This window comes from Cryptomeria japonica, chromosome 3, assembly GCF_030272615.1.
Source record: "Cryptomeria japonica chromosome 3, Sugi_1.0, whole genome shotgun sequence".
Classification (NCBI taxonomy): Eukaryota; Viridiplantae; Streptophyta; class Pinopsida; order Cupressales; family Cupressaceae; genus Cryptomeria; species Cryptomeria japonica.
In genome coordinates, this window is record NC_081407.1 from 992,750,001 (window position 1) to 992,768,843 (window position 18,843).

At 36.0% G+C, this 18,843-nt stretch overlaps 1 protein-coding gene across 1 annotated transcript; it reads right to left on the reverse strand.

Moving 5' to 3' along the window:
* Positions 1–16,597: 16,597 nt before the first annotated feature.
* Positions 16,598–17,887, reverse strand: LOC131036781 (uncharacterized). Its single transcript, XM_057968770.2, has 3 exons — positions 17,624–17,887; positions 17,345–17,555; positions 16,598–17,249 (listed from the first exon to the last, which is right to left on the reverse strand). Exons 1-3 carry the CDS (start codon positions 17,807–17,809, stop codon positions 16,927–16,929), a joined length of 720 nt encoding a protein of 239 aa, XP_057824753.1. The 5' UTR covers positions 17,810–17,887; the 3' UTR covers positions 16,598–16,926.
* Positions 17,888–18,843: the final 956 nt, after the last annotated feature.

Genomic DNA, 18,843 nt, shown 5'->3' on the forward strand with positions numbered 1-18,843 from the left:
ATATATATATATATATATATATATATATATATATAAGGATTACTCCAGGATCAATTTAAATGATATAAATTAACTTCTATTATTTATTAAATGATCTATATATACATTTATCGTACATTACAACATATACATCTTGTAAAAATTTCAACGCATGCATGTACATACTTGTGTATCAGGAGTAGGCTGTATAGTCTGATCATGTCCTATGATCATATCAACCACCTCACTTGTGCCTGCATATCTCTCTCTGGTTGTACATATGACTAAGGAGTGTAAGGGGATAACTAGATGACTAGGCATCATGGATGAAGTGTCTGACTATAGTATCATATCCATAAACCCAATATGGTTCAAACCTCACAGCTGCTCCTCAAATAAATCCAAGCCCTCATCTGTGATATGGACCTGATCAGCTTGTATCTCCTCCTCTACAGCAATAGAGTGATTTGTAGGTGGGTCAGTGCCCGGAGCATGCGTAGAGGGATGAGAATGTTGTGACTGCCTTGGGGTATGCGTCGATGTAGTGGTAGCCTGCCTATCACTAAGAATCTCCTCTCTGATAGCATCCAATGGTGTCCCATGTCAAGATGAAATAAAATGATAAGAATGTAGTAGGTCCTCAGCTAAATACTGCAGCATCTGTACATGTCTACGACCTCCTACTATAGCCGCTACCTCATCTAGGAAGGGGATGCTAGCAGTAATATACTGATCATCTGAATCTGAAGCCACCCCATGACTAGAAGATGCATGATCTCGAACGTGGTCGGCTCATCATATATCTGCCCAGCCTCTCAGATGATATGGTGGTTGCTACTGATGCAATCTATCCAATCCTATCAATTTCTTCTCTCTAAGAATAAATCACAATGTGATCCTCTATGGGGGCGAGGGCTGGGACTACAGCCAAAAATCTCTTGCCAACAAGGTCCCTATTTCTAGGCAGATCTCTATCACACCTACGATATGCATCTTTATTAGGAATCTTGCCCCTCCCATGTCCATAATATGTTGGAATATCAAGGTAGTTTGGTTTCATCTGACAATGAACCTCAACAAATACCTATTGTGCAAAGTATAATGATATCTGGTCGTTATTAGGATAATGACCATGGGCAACTAAGAAGTGTTGGTAAATCATGATGCAACCTGTGGGTTGATATAGATCTCGTGACCTGATATCCTCTCACCTTACTCTTGTCCTGATACTATGGAAAACATTTGTCCTTGATGGTCTCCTTTGAGACCACCCTCACCACATCAACAAAAGAATTAGGACCCCTCACCTCACTCCTCAACTGTCTATAAATATCCCCATAACCTTAGGTGAGAATGAGTTGTGAGAAAGTAAGCGGTCCCTCAATCTCAACAAATTATCAAAAATGGATGTGTGTGTACTCTTCTACATGCCATAAGTACAGGGGTCATCTTATATGACCCTCAACCTATGTAGCTCACAATCACTATACTAGAAAATGGTAGCAATGTCAGGCAATGGGGGATCCTGGTGTGGAGGATCTATATCATCAATGTGTATCTCTTGATCAGGAGCCTATGCATGTGGATCCTGATTAGAAGCCTGTGCAAGTGGATCCTGGGATGCTATCTATCTAGGTAGGTCATAAAGTTAAAATAAATACGTAAGCACACACACATGAAGTGCATTCAATTTAAAACGTTAAAAATTAAAATCAGTTAAATTCTAGAGAGAGAGAAAGATCATTAATCTTGAGCTCATTAAATATTAAAAAGTACACATGTGAAGTTCTCGCATAATTAATAGATATATATATATATATATACATGTACATTTTAAATTATTAAAACATTAATGAGAGGGAGAGGGAGATCCTTTTCATGACAGAGAGAGAGAGAGAGAGAGAGAGAGAGAGAGAGAGAGAGACCATTAAAGATATATATACATCACGTACTAAATTAAAGCATATATAAATTTATCTATATATAGATCGCATACATATATTTTAAATTATTAAAATATTAATTTGAGAGAGAGAGAGAAGGAGATCATTTAAATCATGACATCTAGAGAGAGATCTAACATTAATTTCAGAGAGAGAGAGAGAGATCATTAAAGATATATACATACAACTTTACTAAATTATAACATATATAAATTTGTCATTTAAATCAAATACAACAAAAATTCAAGAACATGATATATAATTTTTATAAGTCAATAACAAAAAAAATTAGACCTATATTTTATTGTAACGTATAAATATTTTTCTGTATATCAAAACTAAATTTTTTCTTCACTAAAACATGGGCATTGATACAAAATGGAATGTAACTTCTCTAAAATTTTTGACATTGTTTGTTATTGAACTCCATATCTCAAAAAAATAGAGGTCATTGTATTTTTGTAATGGGCATATGATTATAAAATTATTAAATCTGTAATATGCAATCCTAAGGGGAATGTCATATGTACACTAGGATGTTATAAGGGGTCATATGTGGTCCTAAGGGGTCATGCATGTGTTAGAACACATGCATGACCCCTTAGGACCACATATTCAACCTCTTAGGACACTGTACATGTGATCTTAAGGGATCGTATGTCATAGACACTAGGATGTTATAAGGGGTCATATGTCCAGTCCTAAGGGGTCACACATGTACAATGTTAGAACACACATGCATGACCCCTTATGACTGGACATATGACCCCTTCTAGGACACTATGTGAACCTAAGGGGTGCATGTTGTATACGATAGGATTTTATAAGGGGTCATATGTGGTCCTAATGGGTTACACATGTGTTAACGCATGTGTGACCCCTTAGGACCACATATGACCCCTTATGGCACTATGTGATGGACTAAGGGGTATGTCGTTCATGCTGGGATTTTATAAGGGGTCATATGTGGTTCTCAGGGGTCACGCATGTGTTAGAACACATGTGTGAATCCTTAGGACCATATATGACCCCTTAGGACACTATGTGATCCTAAGGGGAATGTCGTATGTCCACTAGGATGTTATAAGGGATCATATGTGGTCCTAAGGGATCATGCATGTGTTAGAAAACATGTGTGACCCCTTAGGACAACATATTCAACCCCTTAGAACACTGTACATGTGATCTTAACGGATCGTATGTCATAGACACTAGGATGTTATAAGGGGTCACACATGTACAGTGTTAGAACACACATGCATGGCACCTTATGACTGGACATATCACCTGTTCAAGGACACTATGTTATCCTAAGGGGTACATGTTGTATACAATAGGATTTTATAAGGGGTCATATGTGGTCCTAACGGGTCACACATGTGTTAATGCATGTGTGACCCCTTAGGACCACATATGACCCCTTAGGACACTATGCGATGGACTAAGGGGTATGTCATTTCTAGCTCTATGGTCTAAGCGGCGAATTCCAATTCCCGATGAATTTCAAGACAAGAGGAATAGCAGTGTGTCAGAGCAGCGCTTGGTTGAGGTTCATGACAGGCGAGTCAGCATTATATAAAGACTAATTTGTATCGTCTGAAGAAATATGCCCCTACAAAAGAGAATATGCGCCTGGAAGATGTTGTCATGGATGAGGAATGAAGTTGAGGATAAGGATGCCATGGTATATAGCTACTTCTAGCAACTGCTCAAACATTGAAGCATGGATATTTTTTTATAGACCTTGGCTTTATCAACTCATTTCCAAGAAAAGATGACTGTGAGGAAATTTGACACTTGCTACTTTGAACGGTTTTTTAAATTAAGAATACTATGATCCAGCAACTTTCCACATGAATCATATTTAAATGCATTCATATCGAATTTATGTCAAGATGAAATGTGCAAACCCTAACAATTCCCTTTTTGTGTTGTAACTTTTTTAATTCTTTATTAAATAAATTTTAAAGTATATAAACAAGGATCAGCAGATTGGGGAAAAAATCATTGTTATCAACAAATTTATTTTTTATAATTTTTTAATAATGACATATAATTTTATAAGTGATATGTCTAAATATTTTTTATCTAATTGTGGTTTAAGTTCTATAAATTGAAGTCTTTAAATTTAATGTAGCATATTCCAAGCATTATTTAAAAATCCATCTAATATCTCATTACATATATGAAAGCTAATATGAATCCATATGTTGAAGGAACCACACCCCTCTAGCCATTAGCTTGGTTTGAAATGGATAAATAGACAATCAATATTCCATAAAACAATAGGTACCTTTACACTGATTATCTTTCATAGATTCATTATATATTGACATTCATATAAAATTCACGTATGCACATTCATAAGGATTAACCAAATAAATAAACACTCAAACACTTCACATTATTAGTAATCACATTATGATAACATCAAAAATAAACTTTCAAAATGATCAATTAGAAACTACAACACTCAAACAAAATACATACTGATGAATAATGATGAGCTACTAAGGTCCTAACCGGTATTGAGAGGGGGGGGTGAATCAGTACACACAAAAACTTGTTCAAACAATTTGACAAATCAAAACATAGCTGATCAGTTGTCTTCACCACTGAACTTAACCATAGCAATACCAGTTAAACAAAAGTACTTCAGATAGCATACAACAGATCTCAAATCTTGATGACTACTTCACCGATATCATCATGCATGAGTTGTATCAATAATACCACGACCATTTAACATTCCATGCATATCTAACTTAATTTGAATCACACAATCATCACATGAAAAACTCACAACCAATAACGCACAGATTTTTCACGTGGAAACCCAAATGGGAAAAACCATGGTGGGGATGAATACCCACAATCTTGTTTGTGAACTCTTTTCAAGTCCGCTCTGTTAGGAGCCTAGTCCGGTTAAAGACTTTACAATAAAGGTTATGTTTGGAACCAATCTTGTTAGAGATCACCTAGTTAAGGGATGGCTATATACCCTGTTAAAGGTTACCTCGCTAGAGGATTTAAATAGCTCAATGAACTTGAGCCACCTGGTTAGACGATTTACAACAAATCATGTTAAAGCTACCTGGTCAAGGGATTTACCTTCTGTTGAAATGGTTAGAAGACAACAAGTAAAACACTCCGATCTAGTAACAACACTTCTTGCTAAGGTAGATCCTTTTCAGTTCCTCTCTTCTGCAATCACACTCTGCAGATTCCTTACTCTGGTTTGGCAAATATCAAAACATGCAAACACACACAGCTTTTGCCAACATCTCCAATAACAAAACTCATCGACCTTATAGACAACCATTAGGTTGGTACCATAAACCCTAAACCCTAAACATTTTAGGTTTACAATTACAAGCGGTCCAATCCTGATCGTCAAATACATTAAATAGATCTCAAGTCATTTTGCATCGTCCAATCTTCACCGCATTTGGAAAACAGTAACCTATCACGCATTTTTCTCATACCTCTAAGAAAAATGCACATTCCTAAGGTAGACATTCAATGCATTTGATCTTCATGTGCAAGATCCTCAAAGAAATGTTTCACGTGCACATAGCTGACGTGACATCTTGATCCTTATCCTTGTTCTTAACTAACTCATCACAAAACATCATTGGTTGCACTACACAAGCCAAACCGGAAACCCTAGAGCTGAACTGAGACTACCAACTGGTAGTCACACTTAGTGAACCCCGACACCAGTCCACTCCATCCCAGTTGACCATAACTGCTTCCAATCTTCATACCATTGCATACCAGTTCACCTGCTTGAGCACTTATTGCCATCAATGACAACATACATTATCACCGCTTCATCATATGCCAACAATCTCCCCCTTTGGCATTGATGGAAATACTCAATATATCATTGCTCAGTATCATTGACATATACCAGTTCAATCTTGAAAGATCATCACCACCACCTAGACTAGTTAGTGTGCACTTTGCTCAATCACCTCTCACACATATATCTTCTCCCCCATATATCTTCATCATCATATATCTTCTCCTCCTTTGACAGCAATGCCAAAGTGGAGGCACAAGCTTCCAAGCTCCACTATGCTACTCCCCCTATGGAGTAGCATCCTTCAGCACATCAATCCTGTAAGACTTGACATGGTAGTACCTAACTTATGTTAGGCACACATCTTTAATTTACTTCACGAAGGGGTAGAACCCCTAATTCAACTCTCAGATAGGTAAATGTAGTCTTCGATAAGGGCTTAGTGAATATGTCTGCTAGCTGCTCCTTAGTGGAAACATGTTCTAATACAACCTCTTTATTTTGAACCTTTTTTCTCAAGAAGTGATACTTGATCTCAATATGCTTGGTCCTAGCATGCAATACTAGATTTTTGGAAATATTTATTACACTAGTATTATCACAGAAAATACTCACCGGTTCAGATATCGTCACTTTGAAGCCATCCACTACATGCTTCATCCAGATTGCCTGAGTGCAGTTCATAAATGTTACCACATACTCCACTTCTTTCTCATCCACGAGACTAGTCTTCCACCAAGGAAGAATGTTCCACCGGTTGTGCTCTTCCGGTCGTCCACATTACCTGCCCAATCTGCACTGGTAAACACTTTGAGATCAAAGTCACCATTGTATGGATACCACAATCCATGATCAACTGTCCCTTTCAGGTATCTAAGAATCCTCTTTACCGCTACCAAGTGGGATTCTCTTGGACTCTTCTAAAAATGGGCCACTATGCCTACTGCATGAGCAATATCTAGTCTGTTGTTCAACACATAGTGTAACTTACCAATCATTGACCGGTACTCCTTCTCATCCACCAACGTTGTATCATCCTCCTTTGTTAATTTGCAACTGGTCAACATCGGTGTTCCAACCGGTTTGTTCTCCTCCATGCCAAAGGTCTTCAATACCTCTTTGATATAGTTGGACTAGGTAATGAAGATACCCTCTTTCATTTGTTGAATCTGTAGACCAATGAAATTTTTTATCTCTCCAATCAAAGACATCTCAAACTCCTTTTTCATCACATCTGCAAATGCATGACTCATGTCATCATCTCCTTCGAAGATTATATCATCTACAAATACTTCACATATCAAAATCTGATCACCTTCAATTTTCAGGTAGATGTTGTTGTCCTCACTTGTTCTCTGAAATCCTATCTTCACAAGATGAAAGTGTAACCATTCGTACCATGCCCTTGGTGCCTGTTTCAATCTATACAGGGCCTTGTGTAATCTACACATCATGTCACTATCTTCTGACAAAGCAAACCCATATGATTGCTCAATATACATCTGGTATACCTTAAATCCCTTGAATGTTGCAAATGCAAGTAGCATTCGGACACCTTCCAGTTTGGCCACTGGGTGAAAGGTTTCTACATAGTCTTCTCCTTCTTCCTGAGCATATCCCTTGCATACAAGTCTTGCCTTGTTCCTTACCACTGTGCCTTCTTCATTCAACTTATTTCTGAAGACCCATTTGGTACCAAGGACCATGTTGCATTCTTCTCTATCTGGTCCAACTTCTCTTCCATTCCCTTTTTCCTGTCTTCATCGGTAAGTGCCTCTCTAGTGGTCTTAGGCTCAAATTCTGAAATCATGCAAGAATTTTCTTTCACCTTTCTCCTTGTAAGTATTCATGCATCTTTGTCTCCTATGATTTTCTTTGGATCATGATGTAGTCTTACATACCTAGGAATGACTGTAGTTGGTTCAGCTTGCTTTTCCTCTTCTTTTTTCACTTCATCTTCTTCTTCACCTACTGAAGCTTCTACCAATACAGAAAAACTGAGGTCTTTGCAGTGTTTGTCACTTATTTCTTTCTTAACCGGTTCCCAGAAGGCTAAACCCAGTTCATCTTCTATTTGATTGTTGCTGGTTTCCTCAGGCTTCTCAGGGGATTCATCAACCCTCACATTGATACTCTCAACAATCTTTCTGAGTCCTCTATTGTAGCACTTGAGAGCTTTGCTTTTAGTGGAATATGCCAGAAATATTCCTTCATCACACTTAGCATCAAACTTGCTTAGGTTCTCACCTCTCCTGATATAGAATTTTCTCCCAAACACTTTGAAATAACTCACATTGGGAGTTCTCCCATTCCAATACTCATAACGGGTTTTGTCTTTACCTTTCTTAATGAGTACCTAGTTCATGGTATAGACTGCAGTGCTCACCGCTTCCCTCCAAAATGTGTGAGTGACATTTCCTTGGATCAACATAGTTCTGGCTGCTTCAACCACAGTCATGTTGTTTCTTTCTACTATGTCATCCTGTTGTGGTGTCTTTGGGGCAGACAATTGCCTTTTAATACCATTCTCCTCGTAGTACTTATTGAATTCATCAGAAGTGAATTCACCTCCCTTATCGGTTCTTAGGCATTTTATCCTTCTGCCGCTCTCCTTCTCCACTAAATCTCTAAAGGCTTTAAACTTTCCAAATGCCTCAGACTTGTCTTTCAAGAATGTGACCCACATCATTCTTGAGCAATCATTGGTAAGAATCATGAAGTATCGATCTCTCTGAATACTTCTAGTTTTCATCGGACTACACAGATCAATGTGCACTAGATCAAGTAAGTTCTCTGCTGATAAGGACTTACCTTTGAATGTTGAGGATGACATCTTCCCAAGTTGGCATTCTCTGCACAAAGCATTCTCCGGTTTGTTCAGCAAAGGTAATCCTCTTACTACCTTGATCTTACTAGCTTTTACAATATTGTCAAAATCTATATGACAGAGTCTCCTATGCCATATCCAACTATCATCAAATTTCACCATCAGGCACTAACTAATCTTAGCATTCAGCTAAAATAGGTTTCCTCTGGTCTGCTTACCGATGGCAATAAGTTCACCACTCTTTCCAATTATTCTACAGACTCCACCTTTGAACCCCAGAATGAGTCCTTTGTTGTTCAGCTGAGCAACAATCAACAGGGTTGTGCTTAAGGCCTTCCACCCAGTAGACATCATTCACATTGTTCTTTCCATTCAGTGAGATGGATCCTTTTCCTTTCACCATGCAAGGTGCATCGTTACCAAATCGGACAACACCACCATCATATTCTTCAAGAGATAGAAACTTTCTCCGGTCACCGGCCATGTGGTGAGAACACCCGCTATCAATGATCAACTTGTTAGAGTTGTCAATATGTGAGACAAGGGCTTTCTAGTCAAACAACTCTTCCTTAACAACCACAAACACTATGTCCTCATTCTCTTCATCGTTAGATTCCTCATCGGTAACTCCTTCATCCATTGTAACAAGACAATTTCTCCTACCTACTCCTTTATACTTTCTAAACTTCTCTGGTTTATCCTTATTGTCATTGTTAGGATAGTTAGCAGCTATATGTCCTATCTTATTAATTGCAGGAAAAACACTTCAGAGGAACCTTACCTTTGTATTTTTCGGTGCCTTTTGGAAGTCTCTTGGCAAGAAGAGCTTCAAACTCCATCAGAATCTCCTCATCATCCATATCTCTGCTTGGCCTAGATTCATAACTGGTACTGACCTCTTTTCCTTTCCTAGTCGGTGCAGAAGAAACAAATGCTCTAAAGGCTGACTCGGTCTTCTAAACACTACCATCATAGCTATTCAATTTATATGCAGTCAACTTTGCAATAATAGAGTCTAAAGATACCTTGGTTTTGTTGATAGACCTTAGCTCCTGAATAGTGCCAACCTTGATTGCATAGACCGGCAAAAGTGATCTCAGAACTTTACTGACAACAGTGGCATCATCAATTGTTTCACTAGTGCTATTGATCTCTCCAACCACTATCTTGATTCTTATGCCATACTATTGAATGGTCTCTCCTTCAACCATCCTCATATCTTCAAACTTTCCTCTAAGGCTTTCTTCCTTAGCCTGCTTGACATGTTCATCACCACCATAAATGGATTCCAGTTTGTCCCACACTTCTTTCAGATTTTCCTTATCTTGTACATCAATAAACTCTACATCGGACAAGCTGCTAATAAGCGCTTCCATGACTTGCCCATTTTCTTGTATCTCTTTTCTAATTATCGATTAGAGTGTCAGTGGGGATTACATAGGCATTCTCAACATAGCTCCAGTGTTGTGCACCCAAAATCCTGATATATATCTTCATCCTATCCTTCCATATTGTAAAGTTGTCCCTATTGAACTTAGGACCTTCCCTCTTCATCATTAAAACAAGATCTTTTGACTCAAGCGGTTAAGCTTAAAGCACCGAAGACCTAGATGTGCTCTGATACCAATTAATGAATAATGATGAACTACTAAGGTCCTAACTGGTACTGAGAGCGGGGGGTGAATCAGTACATACAAAAACTTGTTTAGACACTGTGACAAATCAAAGCACAGCTGACCGGTTGTCTTCACCACTGAACTTAACCATAGCAATACCGGTTAACTAGAAGTACTTCAGACAACATGCAACAGATCTGAAATCTTGATGACTACTTCACTGATGTAATCATGCATGAGTTGTATCAATAATACCATAACCATTTAACACTGCATACATATCTAACTTAATCTGAATCACACAATCATCACATGAAAAACTCACAACCCATGACGCACAGATTTTTCACATGGAAACCCAAATGAGAAAAACCATGGTGGGGATGAATACCCACAAGATTGTTTGTGAATGCTTTTGAAGTCCACTCTGTTAGGAACCTAGTTCGGTTAAAGACTTTACAATAAACGTTTTGTTAGGAAACGATCCTGTTAGAGATCACCCAGTTAAGGGATGGCTATATATCTTGTTAAAGGTTGAAACCTTGTTAAAGGTTACCTCTCTAGAGGATTTAAATAACTCAATGAACTTGAGCCACCTGGTTAGAGAATTTACAACAAATCCTGTTAAAGCTACCTGGTCAAGGGATTTACCTTCTGTTGAAATGGTTAGAAGACAATAGGTAAAACACTCTGATTTGATAACAACACTTCTTGCTAAGGCAGATCCTATTCAGTTCCTCTCTTTTGCAATCACACTTTGCAGATTCCTCACTCTGGTTTGGCAAGTATCAAAACATACGGACACACACACAACTTTTGCCAACATCTCCAATAAAAAAACCCATCGACCTTATAGACAACCATTAGGTCAGTAGCATAAACCCTAAACCCTAAATATTTTAGGTTTACAATTACAAGCGGTCCAATCCTGACCATCAAATACATTAAATAGATCTCAAGTCATTCTGCATTTTCCAATCTTCACCACATTTGGAAAACAGTAACACATCACGTGCTTTTCTCATACCTCTAAAAAAATGCACATTCCTGAGGTAGAAATTCAATGCATTCGATCTTCACATGCAAGATCCTCGAAGAAATCCTTCACGTGCAAATAGTTGACGTGGCATCTTGATCCTTATCCTTGTTCTTAACTAACTCATCACAAAACATCATCGGTTGCACCACACAAGCCAAACCGAAAACCCTAGAGCTGAACTAAGACTACCAACTAGTAGTCACACTTAGTGAACCCCGACACTGGTCCACTCCATCCCAGTTGACCATAACCGCTTCCAATATTCATATCGGTGCATACCGGTTCACCTGCTTGAGCACTTATTGACATCAATGACAACATACATTATCACCGCTTCATCATATGCCAACACATACAAGAATACATTATTTTAATTTACATATCATGAGACTCTCAAGGGTACCTTGAGTAACACTAAGATCAATTTCCTTATCAAGTATCTTATAACTTAGTGAAAATAGTCTTGATGCATGTGGCTTGCAGGCGACTAAGTACATCCCTAGAGGACTAGTCTCGCCTCAGCTCGCCCCTTCCTGTCCCCAACGTGGCAGTAAGTAAGTCCAAGGTAAGGCGGGTTTGGCATTGGGTTGGGTCACAGGGATACCTCTAGAGTACAAAAAAAAAATCTAGTGAAAATAGTAATCTATAAGCACCCATAAAACATGCTATCTCTTAGGTACAATTAGATTGCAATCCAACAACAGGCCACAAATATTCACAATGAGTATCTCATACACATAACAATATATAGATGAAGAAATATATAAACAACATGTGGACTATGTATCCTCTACTCCATTATGGATAATGTGATGAAACATGTGTATAACTAAAAGAATATTCTCTAGACACGCATATCTTGGGGAACAATAAACGGCCATGTTCCTAATATATAAGGTATAGTAAATGATTACAAAATTTATTAGCCACTTCTAGGATACTCATCTAATTACACCTCAAAAAAACTCAAGTGTCCTTGTGATGTAGGGATTGAGATCTAGCTAAGGCTCAAAAATTCAAACCTATTAAGCAAAAAAACGATTAATAAATATCTATGAAAAACATCATGAAATCATATTGATATGAGTTAGATAAACTTATTAATTTTTTATTATATGAACTCAAACTTATATTTCCACTATAAGAAGTACTCACTATTCTATGATACATCAAATAGTATTCTTAAAAAATAAATTAGAGACGGGAAAAAAAATCTTTTTTAGATAACTTAAATAATTTTATAGTTGTTACATAACAATTGTTGTATTATGGAGAATATGTTTGACAAACACAAAGAAATCACAGAAAATAACACCACTTCTCTTTAGGACATTTAAGATGAGATATCTAGGAGGCAAGCTATGAAAAAGAAGACATTTTGAGTCTCCTTCAATATCAGGGCTTGAAGCGTCAGTTTGAAGCCATCGATTTCTGCTTTCAGTGGGAGAGTGTTTCTTTTTGTTATTTTGGTTTTTCTGGTTGAGTCTAGTTTCCTGTTTAGTTTTGGGTTTTTTAGTTTGCTGGCTTCTACTGGGTCTAGTTAGAAGCAGGTTTTTGATTATGGGTTCTCACTCCTCGTGAACATCGAGTCCTAGGTTTTGTCACCATGGCTGCAGTTATGTAAGGTTCGAGCCTCTCTCGATTTTATTAATACTTTTTAAATAATTGTTGTATTATCTTGATTTGTAGCTTATCCAAAAATTTCTACTCAAGGCTATTATAAAAGGTTTCTACACTTGGCACCTTTCAGACCCAAAAACTTAATACAATACTTAGAATTTAGAAAATAGAAAAATAAGTATCTAGAGAAGAAACTTCAATTCCAAAATAATAATAGATTTAAATTCTTTACATAGCCCATATAAAGTTTGTAAGAAAAATAAACAATCATAATGTGAAAATCATTGAGTAGAATACATCAATACATCACAATACCAAAACTACTTCCCTTTTCACAAAAATCACAATTCTTAATTTAATTGAAAAAACTAAAAATCACAACATGATGTAATTTAGAAGGCAAGTTAGTCATAAACATAAAACCAAGAATCACAAAATGAGGAGGATCACATAAGTAGTCTTATTCAAATTGGTGGAAAATGGTCTTCTTTCCCATCTTATGGTGTTTCCTAGAGATTCAATTATTGATTCATGTGACAACACCTTCTTAATTAGAAGTAGAAGAAAAAAAATCTATAAATTGAAGTATTTTCCCCTATGTTGATCATATATTCTTATTTTACACTTATGTTGTTATTTTCTTCACCTATATATCATCATCTGATCAACATCATGTTTTTGGTTTTAGTAACCACATTCCACCCAACTACACAACATAAAATGGAGAAAATCAAGTGAAAGATTATGCATTACTTTAGCTCAATCCATGAGATGAGAAGATAAAAAAAAAGGTGATAGTGTAATTCATAATTTTATCTATTTTATATCTTTTACATTTTCTTTATCTCCATTTTGGCATTCTCAGAGGGACCCAAGTCCCTAAAAAATTCATTTTTTTTATGTGTGTGTGTGTGTGTGTGTGTGTTTGAGTTTTCATGTCACAAGTTGTAGAATAGCACTTGCACTCTATGGATTAGCACTTTCGCTATGAAGACTAGCATTTATATGATTGTTTTAGTGATTCTTATCTTTTAGGACTTCTATTAGATTGATTAGAACTTTTGCATCTAGGGACTTGTGCTAAGAATATTAGTATATGTGTACATACATTCTAATTTTTACTTTGTCTTCATTTATAATCATGTTTTTGTATGCTACCTAAAGTTTTCAATTTTTTTTAATTTGGTTTCAACCAACTTGCTTCTAAATTCTCTTTTGTCAATTAGTTTTTTTTATTTTCATAGAGAACTAACAATTTTCAAATAGGAAACTTGCTTTAGTTATTACACTCTTTATATTAGCACTTGTGTAGATCATAACTTTTTCTTTATGGATTACTACCTCCTCATGTTAGGTATAAGAGTTTGTTTCTATTTTTGTATTTTTGTTTTAGCAATCGCTAACTATCATTTAGTGCTTGTGCTATTTGGCACTGACACTTTTTATTTTAGAACTTTTACTTATCAAAATAAATTGCTCAAGGGCTACACCCTCAAACCACTATTAGCAAGATGTCAAACCTATTCTCCCACGCCATCTAATCATTGGGTTGAGTGTCCAAAGCCACACCATAGAAAGGTCCAAATATTTGATTCTTGTCTCAATGCTAACTTTGTATGTGAAAGTATACTTTTCTTATTTCATTGTTATTTACATGCATGGTAGATTTCTATTGATGTTGTGTTGAAAATTTATATTTGTTTGGATGGAAAAATTTACACTAATTTGTATATTCAATTTTTTTTTTAAACTTGTGAATCAGAGTTGAGTATCATTATTATATTTTTAGGCATGGGGTTTGATCAATTTGCCAATATTCTATTTTATTGTAAAACTGGTGTTGAATTTAAGATAAAATTTGAATTTGTAGAGAAATTAAAACTTTTAAGGATCCAATCCTTTCAATTAAACAGTTAAACTTAAGAAAACATCTACTTATAAGTTCAATGATCACATTAAGGAAATTAGAAATTCTATAAACATGAAGCCCTAATTACCTAGAATATTTTGAACTTCAAATGTGTTGTGTAACTAGTTCAAAATGACTAATATATCCCTTCACTTACATTCAAATTGTGTTTGTATAAATTACTTTTAACTTTGGATATTGCTATAGGTTATCTAAGTAGATTAAGATCTTGAGATATTATTACAAAGTGATCAAATGGTTGATTAAACTTATTTTTTACCATCAATGAATTCATATATGCAACCATCAATATAAGAGAAACATTTTCATAGAATTATAATTGTATGAATTCAAATCTCCATAATTATACACAAATTTACTCTAAAACCCTTTTTACACTTTCATTATTTTCTACGAAAATGATACAAAACTGGACTGTGTTTGGATTATCATTTGGTGAGATAAAAATGCCTTCTTTTGTATATAAAATTTACAAAACTATATTTCAAATAGATGAACATCTCTACCAGTACAAGGATACTTTTTGGGAAAAACAAGGACCCTAAGATGTTAGAAAAAGAATTAAAACTCTAGTATAATTATACAAGTCTACAAATTTATAAAAAGGAATGTCTAATTTTACTAAGGCATAATGAATTTTTCAATAATTCTCCCCCAAAATATTAAAAGCGGAATGTGAAATGATAAGTAGGTAAAATTGTTATATTATAAGATAAAATTAAAAGGAGGATCCACATTTTTGCCAAAAATAAAATGAATCATGTGTACAAGGATCAACAAATGGTGACTCTACAAACAAAAATTTTCCAAGAATTTAAAGGATAAGAGAATTTTAAGAATCTAGAGTCTCTAATTTCATAAATTATACTAGAAACATGAATATGTACAATAATAAATTAAGACCAATGTTAGTAACAACTCTATATATCACAAAACCCAAGTCTGTTCTTGTATTATCTTTCTTGGAGTATGCTAAAACTTGTCTTTACAAACCAAGCATTAAGATACATAGATTTGAAAACACAGAATGGTAAAAACTTGATTAATTGTTATTGAATGTAGGCAGGCATGTACATACATATGGAGATAAACAGTTGGTATATCTGTATGATATCCAAAATTGTCATAACCGCTAACAAACTAAGCATTAAACAATGCAATAGTGAGCATTTACGCTAACATGATTGATCTAACTTTTTGATCTACGTAGATATTTCAATGTTGTTAGTTAGACATATATTCAAACCTAGTGACATTATCACTATAATTTCACTCGAGGTATTTCTTTACTACTCATGAAGTGTATATAACCCTAATAAGGTTACCTTGTCACCTATCTAGTTGAATTCTTTTAATATTTTTTTTTTTTGAAGATACCTAAATTCACAAGAAATAAATATTTTTGTTGAGTTGGAAATCATATTGGGGACAAAGGTAGATCTTTTTATATTCACTATTGTGGAATCTGGAGGTGTCCTCGCCGAAGCGAGACTAATCCCCCAGTGTGTACGACCTGCTCACAAGGTAGCAACACACACAGAGTTAACACAGTTGGGGACTCGAACTCAAGACCATGGGGAGCATACCCATGCCTTAAGTTGCGATCCACGACCGAGCGAGCTAGGGCTGAAGCCCCACAAAGGTAGATCTTTAAAAAAACTATTTTAAGTTTAGCATTTATAGATTTCTATCATCTAGTTCACATGTAAGAACTAAAGAGTGGGGATTTTGGATTTTTAATTCAGTAAAAAGCTAGAATAAATTTTGTAGACTATATTAATATAATGAAATAACTAAATCATTTTAATTTATTGTCTTATTAGCCCATACAACATAGTTTAGTTGCACATGTTTTCTAATAAATTTTGTCAGCATAGTGGCATATCTATGACCTTATGCAAATAAATATATATTAAAAAGATTTGAGCAATATGGATTGACAATTATGAGAGATTCGATTATGGTTTTCTTGGTCTTAGGAAAAGTATCATTTTCTTAGGGTGTTCGTATAGAGAATTGGTCAAGTGAGACTAGAGAAACCTAGTCGTCGGGCTGCCAATCTTTCAAGCTATTATATTCCTAATTGTCTCTACAAATGGCCTTACGTTTCTTATAAAGTAAACCTTAAATGGGGAGTTAAGGCAGACCCGGTGCAACCCAATTCCATCTAACACATGGGCCGAGCGGAGCGCGTGGAGGGGCCCAGCCATTTGGATTCCACGTAACGATATTTCCTCCACGGCGGCAGGTGCAATCCTTCTGCTTTCAGAGATATTTTGGCGGCGTCACACATGATCTTGATCATCACGCGGAGCTTATCTGCCCTCCCCACAAAGCAACTCGGCAGCATTTGTAGCAGCGCACTGTACTCTGCCGTGGGCCGAGCAATCTCAAACTGCGACCTGAAATCGATGTCCACCAATAAACGATCGTCGGTGTTGGGCTTGAATGAAGGCGCCTCCATATTCACAACAATGTACTCGTAATCGCCTGCATCAAATCAGACATAAATTCGACCAGAAATAAATGGAGGCTTATTTTAATCGATGCACCTTCCAAAAATTAACCAAGTGCAGTTAGATCACCTGCAGGGTAGCCGTTAACTTGCTTCCACCGCGATTCGCAAATACATGCATCGTATCCTGCGCAGCGCAGCCTCTTCATTACGAATCGTCGCACATAGCTTTCTCCCTGGCTTTCCATCTCAGTACAAAGGCCGGACTTTTCTGTAATTTTTATAACATCTCGAAGCAATATCGCCTCTACATTTTTATTATCGGAGGAAGAAGAGATACCCTGCGCATTGAAAGGGTTATAAAAGCCATTCGCAGAATTCAAATTGAATGTGACTGTTGCGACTGTACCTTAACAATTAGGGCTAGCAAGTCTGCCAAAATTGGTATGCTGAGTCCTCCCTTGGTTCCGCGGTGTGGAGGGCAATCGCCGTCTTCTTCCTGAGGAAAGCTCGTATCTATTGCGTTGTTGTTTCCGCTTGTGCTGCCAACTGGATTTCTATTACCTTCCGCACACCCTTGCTCCAACGAATTCATTCAAATAATGATTGGGCTTGTTGGGGTTTGAAGTTGTAAAGTACAATTCTATTGCAGACAAGAGGAATAGTAGGGTGTCAAAACAGCATTTGCTTGGGGTGAATGACAGGCGAGTCAGCATAATGTATAATCGAGCAAAGAAATATGCCTCTACCAAAACGAATATGCGGCAGGAGAATGGTGTCATGGATAAGGAATGAAGATGAGGATAATGATGCAATGAAACTGCTCAAACATTGAAGCATGAATAAGTTTTTATAGACCTTGAGCTTATCAATACATTTCAATTCAAAGCTGATTATTATGAACTTTGACATTTGCTGCTTCAAACGGATTTTTAAATTAAGAATACTATGATCTAGCAACTTTGCACACGATTCATATTTAAATGCATCGATATCGACGTTTTGTCGAGATGAATAGAGCAAACCCTAACAACTTTCAATTCTTTTATTATTATTTTTAATTTAAATAGACATTTTAAGTATATAAACAAGCATACGTTTTTATCAACAAATGTATCATTTTCATAATGAGTTTAGGTTTCATAAATAAGTATTATGTTCAAATATTTTATATATAATGTTGGTTAAGTTATATTCAAGCATTATTTAGAGGTCCATCCAAGATCTAGTTATAACTAAGAAAGGTAATATAGATCTACATGTTGAAGAAATTTTATCTTCCCCGTTCATTTGTTTGGCTTATAGTGAATACATGGACAATTCATAATCATAAAACAATAGTTATCTTTAAAGTGATTATCTTTCATAGATCTAGTAAATATGGATATTCACATAACACTTATAACCACATTCATAATAACAATTTGTGTGCAAGAAAATGTGTTTAAGTGCAAAAGGTGGGTGAGGATAGGTAGGGAAAGGATTTGACCTCTTAATCAAGCATTAAGTGTGTGCACATGATTAGTGGGTAGATTAGGTAAATATTAGGAGATAATAAAAAATAATGGAGGATGGGATATGTTGGAAATAAATAGAATTTATTTATTTAATTAATTTGGAAGAAAGTGG